This window comes from Indicator indicator, chromosome 17, assembly GCF_027791375.1.
Source record: "Indicator indicator isolate 239-I01 chromosome 17, UM_Iind_1.1, whole genome shotgun sequence".
NCBI lineage: Eukaryota > Metazoa > Chordata > Aves > Piciformes > Indicatoridae > Indicator > Indicator indicator.
The window spans coordinates 24,012,936-24,024,442 of record NC_072026.1 but is presented as its reverse complement, the minus strand read 5'-3'; the positions used below and the strand labels follow the sequence as shown (position 1 = coordinate 24,024,442).

The 11,507-nt window shown below is 53.2% G+C and overlaps 1 protein-coding gene across 1 annotated transcript in view; it reads right to left on the bottom strand.

Annotated features, from left to right (window-relative positions):
• Positions 1 to 338: 338 nt before the first annotated feature.
• SLC9A6 (solute carrier family 9 member A6) overlaps positions 339 to 11,507 on the bottom strand; it is a 32,834-nt gene continuing 21,665 nt past the window's right edge. The window contains exons 11-16 of the mRNA XM_054388407.1: positions 8,988 to 9,099; positions 7,637 to 7,790; positions 6,184 to 6,214; positions 4,662 to 4,741; positions 3,534 to 3,639; positions 339 to 617 (exon numbers count right to left, since the gene is read on the bottom strand). Of these exons, the coding sequence (XP_054244382.1) occupies positions 339 to 617; positions 3,534 to 3,639; positions 4,662 to 4,741; positions 6,184 to 6,214; positions 7,637 to 7,790; positions 8,988 to 9,099 (762 nt within the window). The remainder of the gene's footprint in view (positions 618 to 3,533; positions 3,640 to 4,661; positions 4,742 to 6,183; positions 6,215 to 7,636; positions 7,791 to 8,987; positions 9,100 to 11,507) is intronic.

Here is an 11,507-nt window from a genome sequence, read left to right as displayed (position 1 = left end):
GGACGACCAGGGGAATCATCTCCTTTACTTAAGCCTGCTGGTAACTCAAGCCTTCAGCAAATCACACATTTAAAAAGCAGCTCACTGTGTCCAAAAAGACTCTTTAAGCTAAAAACGATTCCACCCCACACACTGCAGTCGACAACGGTCTGGTAACTGAAAAACTTCGCAGCTTGTTCTTTTACAAGTGCCTGGGCAGAGAATATTGAGATTCTTCTGACACCATATAAATAATAATTGATACAGCTTTTAGACATTTTGGGGAGACATGCATTAGACTTTAGGTAGCACATACTTCTGGATCATAGATGCAAACACTGAGCGGCGAGGCAAGGCCTTTAGGCTGGACCGTGCCTGGCGTTGTCCAGGATGCTGGAGGGCGGCTCCGAATCGTCCATGGGCAGGACCAGGCGCGTCCCCCGGATTACGAGTTCATGGTCCCCAAACGCCAGCTCCCGGTCCAGGGCATCCTCGGAGGAGCTGTTCCCCGCCAGGCGCCGCGACGTGCCGCCCGGCGCGGCCGAGTCGGTGCCGCCGGTGGAATCCCCGTAGGTCAGGCTGATGTCGCCGTCGTTCAGGATCAGGTCGGAGTCATCGTCCTTCAGCTGCTCCTGATTCTAGGCAATGGGCGGGAGGAAAGCGTCAGGCGCAAGGTTAAGCCCAGCCCAGCAGGGGGTGGAAAGAACCTAGCCTGGGGTGGGCAAAGAAACCTGACCCAGGTGGGCAGAGAGACCTGGCCCCCTCCCAGGGTCAAAGTCTGTTCCATTCCCACGTCCTGTCCATGACACTACTCTGCCTCCCTCTTTCCTCCTGCCCCTCAGCTTGCTGACATCCTCCTGCTGTTAGCTGTTAACCACGTAGCGAAGCCTGTTCCACTCTGTTCCAGACTCTAAGGGAACTGCATCTAAAGAGAATCCACCTTGCATCTACAGAGAATCCATCCTACAACCAGAGAATCCTTTCCCAGCTGTGTCTGGCTTTGTACATGTGGCAGTTTAGGCTGGGTGCCCCCTGCCACTGCTACATGAGACACACCTCTGGTGTCCTGGGTGCCCACCCACAGGGGTGGATACAGGAAATGGCGTATTTCTACCCATAAATCCTGCACCCTATAAGGCCATCTGCAGAGTCATTCTCTTTCTCTTTCTTCCCTCTCTGCTCCCATGGGAGATGTCCTCTCTTATCGGGTAATGCCGGGGGAGTATCCTCAAGGCCTCTTAGGCCTGTCTAGGCCTAATGCCAGGAGGAGAATGGAGGGGGGGTGGGCAGTCTCAGACCTGGCCAGCCTGAGACTTGCCTAGCAGTGGGAGGGGGGGAAGGAAGAGCCCTGAGGGATTGGGTAGACCCTCAGGTGGGAGGAAGGGAGGACTGGGAAAGTTTTGGGATTTCTGTGAGGGGGTTCTGTATGCTTTAGGATGTTCTTTTCCACTATGCTTTGTAGTTTGTAGTTTTCTGTAGCTTCACCAATTCGCTTTTCCATTTAAACTTTTCCATCACTCTCCAATCCATTTGCGTGTGTCATTCTTTTGTCCCTTTCAGGGCAAGAGATGTCCTGGCTGGCCTCAAACCAGCACAGTACATATTTTTATTTACCTTTTTTCCTTACACCTTTGCAACCTTCCTTCTCCTCAAATGCCTTTTATATTTTGTTAAACTTACCTTTTTACTTCCAAATCGATTCAAGGCTGTTCTTTTGTAGATTTACCTCTCTCTCCTCCTCCTGCCTAATTTTACTTTCCCTACTGGGAAAAGGGGAGAGGGGAGGCAACCTAAATCTGTTCCATTCTGGGCTCTGGGAAAACTTAAACCACAACACCCCATTGGACACTTCCTGAGGAGCTCCTGAGGAGCAGAGGCACCAGCTCACACTCTCCTGCACCACAGCTGTAACCTGATGTGCCACACACACATCTCTGAGCTCACGACACTCACCTAACACTCTAACTTCTTTGCAGGCTGCCTAAAGGGTCTCTCTTGGCTCTTCTTTCTTCTGCTACATGGGGAATGCAATTTTGAGTGGCTCTAACTGGCCTGACATACCCATGGACCAGAGGAATCACATCACTGACCCATCAGAGAATGGGTTGGGTTGGAAGGGACCTCAAAAGATCATCTAATTCCAACCCCTTGTCATGGGCAGGGACACCTCCCACCAGCCCAGGTTGCTCAAGGCCTCATCCAACCTGGCCTGGAACACCTCCAGGGAGGAGGCATCCACAGCCTCCCTGGGCAACCTGGTCCAGTGTCTCCCCACCCTCACTACGAAGAATTTCTTCCTAATCTCCAGTCTCAATCTCCTCTCTTCCAGCTCAAAACCATTGTCCCTTGCCCTGTCACTACAAGTCCTTGCAGTGCCTCCCCAGCTCCCCTGCAGCCTCCTTCAGCTACTGGAAGGCTGCTCTAAGGTCTCCTCAGAGCCTTCTCTTCTCCAGGCTGAACAGCCCCAACTCTCTCAGCCTGTCCCCACAGGGGAGGTTCTCCAGCCCTCTATCATCTTCATGGCCTCCTCTGGGCCCAGTCCAATGGTTCCACATCCTTCTTGTGTTGGGGGCACCAAAATTGGATGCAGTACTCCAGATGAGGTCTCACAAGATCAGAGCAGAGGAGGACACTCATCCTGCTGGTCAAAGCCATCTCTGGTTTGTGCATGGAACTGATGGTGATACCTTGCAGACAGGGCAAAAAACCCCTGCCATGGAGAGCTACCACAGCACAGGCTCCTGCTGCAGAGCTGTGCTGGCATCAGCCACCTGCAGAGCTATGGCAGGCCATACCTGACCAGCAAACCCAGCTCCTTGAAGAGCACATCTGCACACAGGCTCTGAAGCCACTGGAAGAGGTTGCTACATATGGGCTCTCCAAAGCTACTCATCATTTCCTTGTCCATCTGAGCTGCTCTATCAAGGGCTCTTTACCATTTCAGGACAAAATCAGCCTCAGTTTAGATGCTGCAGTGTTTTTGGCTCAGTGATGCAGCTGAAGGGGGTGCAGGACTGGCTCAGCTGCAAGGCTGGAGGAAAGCAGGTGATGGGGAAATTGTGTGCCCAGCTTGGCAGCACAGCTTCATTGAGGCAGTCTCTGAGGAACTACCACGAATCTCTTCATGACCAAACATTCAGCTGGAAAAGCTCATAGGAGTTAGCTCATCCCTCAGCCCCAGTATCTGATCTCCCCCCAGGCTCCCAGCTGGATGTCACACAGCAGCATCCAAAAGCTATGGAGAGATAGCTCCATCTAGAAGCACAATCTAGAACCCAGGAGGTTTTGCTGGAACTTAAGAGAACCTTTTTCCTACAAGAGTACCAGAGCCCTGGCCAGGCTGCCCAGGAAAGTTGTGGAGTCTCCTTCTCTGGAGAGATTCCAACCCCACCTGGACATGTTCCTGTGCAACCTGCACTGGGTAGCCCTGCCTTAGAAGTGGGGTTGGGCCTTCATGATCTCCAGAGGTCCCTTCCAACCCCTGCTACACTGTGATTCTGTAAACATTTCAAACTCCTCCAATACCATGACAGAAAGGTCACTGATGGACTCACTTCATATGCCTGTGGACTTGTCAGGCACCGGGCAATAGGTCCACAGCACCCTGGGAGGGTGGTCGTCAGAGGAGGGCCACTGTGTGTCAACAGGGGCTTTAGATAGCTGCAGAGAGGGTTAAGGAAGAAAGGGGAACAGGGTGATGCTGGTCAGACAAGGAAGGGGTGGGATGCAGAGGCAGCAGTGAGGGACTCAGTGTCTTGAGGAAAACACAGAAAGGAAAGAAACACAAATCCCTGGAAGCACGAAAATCATAGGGATGAGCAATGGAACCAAAGAGTGGGAGATGAGTGAACCAGGACACAGTCCCAGTAAGCAAAGGCCTAGTAATATCACTTGGCCCATCATCCTGTGCCTCCCATGCTGGCAAGTGCTCTTCCACTAATTCATGGCAAAGCACTTGCATGGGAGGAGAGGCACACATCTAGTAAGAGGGCTTCAAATTAGATGATCCCCTGACCTCCCATCAGAATCGAGGAACCCCTGGGCTTCCCACCACCAAAATCAAGGAACCCTTGGGCTTCCTACCACCAGAATCAAGGAATCCCTGGGCTTCCCACCACCAAAATCAAGGAACCCTTGGGCTTCCCACCACCAGAAATAAGGAACCCCTGGGCTTCCTATCACCAGAATCAAGGAATCCCTGGGCTTCCCACCACCAGAATCAAGGAACCCCTGGGGCTTCCTACCACCAGAATCAAGGAACCCTTGGGCTTCCTACCACCAGAATCAAGGAATCCCTGGGCTTCCTATCACCAGAATCAAGGAATCCCTGGGCTTCCCACCACCAAAATCAAGGAACCCTTGGGCTTCCTACCACCAGAATCAAGGAACCCCTGGGCTTCCCACCACCAGAATCAAGGAACCCCTGGGCTTCCCACCACCAGAAGCAAGGAACCCCTTGGCTACCAGCCTTGGAGAGCCCAGCTTTGAGCTGAGCTACTGCTGCATTCCCAGTTCACGGCAAGTGAAAATGGCAATTTCCTATAGCCACAGACATGAAGATGTGCAAACCCAAACTCAGCAGTGTGACTGGAAAGCAAACTGGCTCCTCTGCCACATGAGGAGCCACCCTGGGTGGGTGGAGCTGCAGACAGGCTGTGGCACCAGCTGCCACTCAAAGATACTTGTGATCAAAGTTGTACCACATGCGGAAGAGCCAGGCGCTCTCTGCCTTCGTGCTCCTCCTCTCGCTCTCAGGGACGCCCTGGGGGAGAGAAAAACATTAAACAGCAGCAGAGCAACCTGCCCCAACCTGCAGTGGGGCTGCAGAGCGACCTGCCCCAACCTGCAGTGGGGCTGCAGAGCGACCTGCCCCAACCTGCAGTGGGGCTGCAGAGCAACCTGCCCCAACCTGCAGTGGGGCTGCAGAGCAACCTGCCCCAACCTGCAGTGGGGCTGCAGAGCAATCTGCCCCAACCTGCAGTGGGGCTGCAGAGCAACCTGCCCCAAGCTGGATTAGGGCAGCAGGGCAACCTGCCCCAACCTGGATTGGGGCTGCAGAGTAACCTGCCACAACCTGCATTGGGTATCAGAGCAACCTGCCACAACCTGGATTAGGGCCAAGAGCCCCCATGGGGCACCAGGTTATCCCCACGGGACCTTAAGAGGACACACACCTTCCCTCTGCTCCTCCACAATTTTCTGGATTGCAGCAAGCACAAGGACACTCACACCATGAGAAGCTGAAGGTCCTTCCAGCACCACACTCTGCCTCCAGCAGCATACAACAGCCTTATGGAGGTGGTACCAAAGCACAGCATAATCACTTCTCTGCTAGAAGCTTCCAGGTTTAAAGTGCCTCAGAGCCTGCTGCTGCATCCAGACATCACATTTAACAGTGACGGACATCTGACCCTCCATCAGATCTCACCTGAGCTTTTTGTTTGCCACTAATCAGCTGTTATGGGGACTCCTGTCTTCTTTAAAATTGGGAGAGGGAAATAGGACTGTTTGGAGGTGACTGTGAACACAGTTATGCATTTGGTTTTCAGATTTATGGCTCTGGGTTGCATTGAGCATGTGAGGCTTTCTCTCCAGGAGGTGAGCAGCTCAATAAAGGGCTCTGAATGAAATGAAGCTCCAAAGTGCAGAACCCACACTGAAATCAAGTGGAGCCACAGCATGACTGGGCTGCAGAGGCATGAGTGAGGCAGCCTGGGGCTATTGGACAGGGAAACTCCTGATGCAGCAGAGCTCCAGCATTTATCTCAGCATGGGCAATGGTGCATGGGCTGCTAAATAACTACCCCCAGGAAACAAGGGGGCAATGGAGAAGTTGAAGGCATCTGTGGGTTAAAACAGGATGGAAGATGGTACCTGAAATGGGGCAGTAAATGGCACATCTGTGCTGCCCTGGGCACTGGGATGGGGCAGAAAGCCTCTAGGTCATGCCCATTTTGGTATTTATGTCAGACTCAGCAAGGGACAGGCTGAAGCTGCTGCAGCTGACTCAACAGCCCAGAGCTGCATCTTCCCCAGGGAACAAAAGCAAGCCTCATTGTGACCACAGAGGGCACAGAGAAGCCACGACTCCCACTGACTGCCAAAGCTTTCACCAGAGGAGATGAAAACCCTCCCCCAGCTGGAAGGGAGCAGAGCACAGAGAGGCATTCACAGGGTCACCCTGCCAGCAAGCACAGCACTCACCACGTTCTCCTGATCTGCATCCACACCGACCCTGCAGAGGGGAAAACGAGCACAGGGTTAGCACAGGCAGTGCCAGGCAGGTACACCCCACGGGCCAGGTGGGGAGAACCTGATCCTCCTCTTGCTTCTTAAAATTATCATAGGACCACAGGATGTTAGGGGTTGGAAGGGACTTCAGGAGATCGAGTCCAACTTCCCTGCCAGAGCAGGACCATAGAATCCAGCACAGGTCACACAGGAACACATCCAGATGGGTCTGGAAAGTCTCCAGACAAGGAGACTCCACCACCTTTCTGGGCAGCCTGTTCCAGTGCTCTGTGACCCTCCCAGTGAAGAAGTTCCTCCTCATGTTGAGGTTGAACCTCCTGTGCTGTAGTTTATATCCATTGCCCCTTGCCCTATCACAAGGTGCAAGTGAGCAGAGCCTTTGTCCCCTGCCCCTTGACACCCAGCCCCTCATATTTATATACATTTATTAGATCCCCTCTCAGTCTTCTCTTCTCCAGACTAAACAGCCCCAGGGCTCTCAGCCTCTCCTCACCAGAGAATGCTCCAGCCCCCTCATCATCCTGTAGCTCTCCATTGGACTCTCTCCAGCAGATCCCTGTTCCTCTTAAACTGGGTAGCCCAGAACTGGATGCAATATTCCAGGTGAGGTCTCACCAGGGCAGAGCAGAGGGTAGGAGAACCTTCCTGGATCTGCTGGACACACTCCTCTGAATGCACCCCAGGCTCCCACCAGGGCACATTGCTGTCCCATGCAGAACTTGTTATCCACCAGCACTCCCAGGTCCTTCTCCTTGGGGCTGCTCTCCAGCAGATCCCCTCCCAACCTGTCCTGCTGCAGTTTATTCTTCCTCCCCAGGTGCAGGACTCTGCACTTGTCCTTGTTGACCCTAATTTGGTTCCTCTGTGCCCAGCTCTCACTCTGTCCAGGTCTCACTGAATGGCTGCACAGCCTTCAGGCGTCTCAGCCAAGCCTCCAAGTTTGGTATCCTCAGCACACTTGCTGAGCAGACTCTGTCTGTCTGTCTGTCCCCTCATCAATGTCATTGATAAAGACGCTGAAGAGGACCAGACCCAGCACTGATCCCTGGGGGACTCCACAGGTCACAGCTCTCCAGCTGGACCTGGCACCATTGGCCACCACCCTTTGACTCTATTTGGTCACCAGTTCCTAACCCATCTCACTTTCTGTTCTCTATCCCACACTTCCTCCAGGGATGGTGACTCCACCACCTCGCCGGGCACCTCCAGACAGGAGCAGGAGGGGTTGGGCGGGATGGGAAGGCAGGGGGGATGGGGAGGCGGGGGGGATGGGGAGGCGGGGGGGATGGGGAGGAAGGGGGAATGGGGAGGAAGGGGGGATGGGGAGGAAGGGGGGATGGGGAGGAAGGGGGGATGGGGAGGCGGGGGGGATGGGAAGGCGGGGGGAATGGGGGGCCGCGCTCACCGGACGTTCAGGCAGGACAGCATGGCGGTGGTGCCCCCACCAAACACCCACACCGTGAAGAAGACGATGAGCAGGGTGGTGCTGAACATCATCTGCCTGGCGTAGGTGGCCGTGTCACGGATGGCCAAGGCGAAGGCCATGGCTCCTCGCAGCCCTGCCGGGGAACCAAGGGATGGGAGAATCATTCCAGTTGGGAAAGACCTCTCAGGGTATCCAGGCCAACCATCAACCCAACACCACCATGGCCACTAAACCATGGTCCCAAGTGCCATGGACAGGTTTCTTGAACACCTCCACCTCCTCCCTGGGCAGCCTGTGCCAATGCCTGACCACTCTTGCAGCAAAGACATTCTTCCAGTGTCCAACCTAAACCTCTCCTGGTGCACGTTGAGGACATTTCCTCTCATCCTATCATTTGTTTCTAGGGAGAAGAGACCAACTCCTACTTCACTCCAGCTTCCTTTCAAGGAGTTCTAGAGAGCAATGAGGTCTCCCCTCAAGCCTCCTCTTCCCCAGTTCCCTCAGCTGCTCCCACCCAGCCTTGCTCTCCAGACTCTTCCCCAGCTTCACTGCCCTTCTCTGGACCTGCTCCAGCTCCTCAATGTCCTTGTAGTGAGGTCCCCACATGGAACCCAGGACTGAAGGTGTGGCCTCCCCAGGGCTGAGTCCAGGGGGACAATCACTGCCCTGCTCCTGCTGGCCATACCATTGCTGATCCAGGCCGGGATGCTGTTGGCCTCTCGGCCACCTAGGCACACAGTGGCTCATGTTCACCCTGCCGTCAACACCCAGCTGTCATCCAGCACCCCCAGGGCTTTCTCTGCTAGGCAGTTTCCAGCCACTGCCCCAAGCCTGAAGCATTCATGGCGTTGTTGTGACCTAAATGCAAGGCTCCACACTTGGCCTTGTATCTCATACAGCTGAGCAGCTGTGTCAGCCCATGGCACAAGCAGCCATCCCCACTGCAGGCTTCCCCTGGGTTTACCTCACACTCCCCTACATGTGGTCCTGTTTCTCTGACAAGAGACCCACCACTGGAGGAGACCACAGTGCTTTAACAGAAATGATTCATCAGTCAATGCTGTCCAAGTTGGGGCTATCACTGCTCCTTCCCAGCCTAGAAAGGCAAACGCTCCTCCTGCCCCACTCCATGCACTCAGGCAGGAGGAGCTCACTCCTACACCTCAAAGCCAAGGCATCCACACCAGTAAGCCTAAGGCAGCTCTTTCCTGCCCAGCCTCTTCTCCAGACACTGCCAGGAAGAGGTTTAGAGTTGAACACTTCCAGGTGCCCAGGGGGCAGGAAGTGCAGCTGGGGCCAGGTGGCTGGAGGGTAGGTTGCAGTAACATACCAGCAAACATCATCATGTGCTGCAAATTTGTTCCAATCTTATTTCTTCTCCCCAAATTTAGTAAAAATGAGAGTGGGTAAATATTGGCAGCTCTTCCTAGGAAGATAGCAAGCTGTATTTGCACTCATTAAGGAAATTGCTCTTCCTCTTTGTAGAACCATACAATCAGTAAGGATGGAAAGGCCTCTGAGATCATCCAGTCCAACCCTCAACCCAACACCACCATGGCCACTAAACCATGGCCCCAAGTGCCATGGCCACACATTTCTTTAACACCTCCAGGGATGGGGACTCCACCACCTCCCTGGGCAGCCTCTTCCAATCCCTGACCACTCTTTCCCTAAAGACATTTTTCCTACTATCCAACCCAACCCTCCCCTGGCACAATTTCAGGCCATTTTCTCTTGTTTTATCACCTGATACTCAGGATAAGAGACCAACCCCCACTTCACTCCAACCTCCTTTCAGGGAGTTGTAGAGAGAAATGAGGCCTCCCCTCAGCCTCCTCTTCTCCACAGTGAACAACCCCAGTTCACAGGATCAGAGGATGTTAGGGGCTGGAAGGGACCTCTGGAGATCTTCCAGTCCAGCCCCGCTGCCAGAGCAGGACCAGAGAATCCAGCACAGGTCCCACAGGAATGCATCCAGATGGGGCTGGAAAGTCTCCAGAGAAGGAGACTCCACAACCTCTCTGGGCAGCTTGTTCCAGTGCTCTGTGACCCTTATAGTGAAGAAGTTCTTCCTCATGTTGAGGTGGAACCTCCTGTGCTGGAGTTTCCATCCATTGCCCCTTGTCCTATCACAGGGTGCAACTGAGCGGAGACTGTCCCAGTCCCTTCCTTCCTGACACCCAGCCTCAGATATTGATAGACATTGACCAGATCCCCTCTCAGTCTTCTCCTCTGCAGACTAAAATGGATTTCATAAAGTCATTTTTGATAAAAAGCCTCTTTTAGAGTTTGCATTTGAGGGCCCAAGGCCACTCTTCGTAAGACTTATCCTCTAGACCCTTCACCAGCTTTGTTCCTCCCATTGCATCCCGCCTCTGCACAGAGCCAGCTTCTGCTGCCTGATGGAAAGGCTGAGGAGCCTCAGGAACTCTGCTCCTCTGGATGCAAAGGCAGTAACCCAGCTCTGAATGCTACAGCAGGGAGGAAAGAACCTGCTGCCGCCCCACTGAAGCAGAGCACAGTGCAATTCAGGAGCAGCACAGAGAGCCAAGCACAAATAAACAAGGGAGATGGTAAGAGGGCATGTTAGATGAAGGAGAAGAGAGAACCACCACTTCCCACTCTGTCTTCTCCCCTACTGGGTCCATTTTCCACCCCAAGAAATACCCTCTGTGAAGCTCAAGTTTATCACAACCCTTCTGACAACTCCCCAGCACACCACACTTCACAGCTGGGCTGGAAGCTTTAAGCCAAGTCCCATTCCCAAAGATTATTCAGCAAAATGAAAGCAGCAGCAGTTGAGAGGGGGACAAAAAAAAAAAAAGAAGTAAAAATAAACCAAATACTTTCCCTGTTTTCATAGCCTGCAAGATACAAGAATCACCAGCCCCTTCAGAGTGCTTTTATCTTGGAAGCTGTGGCTTTTTAATACCAGCACCCAGATGGGAAAAATTATCTTGGAGACAGTATTCAGTGCAGCCCTGAATGATATGGGAAAGGCTTCCAGCTTTTATGTTCATTCCTGAACACCCTGAATTTGCATAAGAGATGGGTTTCATGATCTCTCTCTCTCTCTCCTGAATGATCTATTTCATCAGTCAGTTTAGCCCCTTCCTACTCGAGAGGCACAGCACAAAACTGCCATCTAACCACCCAGTTGGCATTTCCCTGCACTTCCTTCCCTACACCCCACTGCAGCCCTGCAGATCTCAGCAGGGAGACTCAGTAGCTCCTGCTGCAAACCCATGGCCCAGCATGGCAAAGACAACAATGTTTTATTTATGACAGAATTGGCAGGGTTGGAAGGGACCTCAAGGATCAGCCAGTTCCAACCCCCCTGCCATGGGCAGGGACACCTCACACTACAGCAGGTTGCTCACAGCCACATCCAGCCTGGCTGCAAAAACCTCCAGGGATGAGGCTTTCACCACCTCCCTGGGCAACCTCTGCCAGTGTCTCACCACCCTCATGGTTGAGAACTTCTTCCTAACATCTAATCTACATCTCCCCTCCTCTAGCTTGGATTCATCCCCCCCAGTCCTATCACTCCCTGACACCCTAAAGAGTCCCTCCCCAGCTTCATCAGCAGAAACCTGCTTCAGAGCAAAGGGTGAAAATGATTCTGCACATCTGAACTGGCTCCTGTGTCATAGGAAGAAAATTCCTCCCAAATCCTTGTCTTTCTGGGACATAGCCTGTGTCCATTAGCATCAGCATGCAGAAGGGGAAATCCTTTCTCATGACATCATTCAGAGGCACCTACTGTAGCTTTAGTTGGGCTACTTGACAAAAAAAATACCTCCAAACCAGCTTTTCTCAGGGTCTAACAAAGGGAACAGCAGAGAAAAGA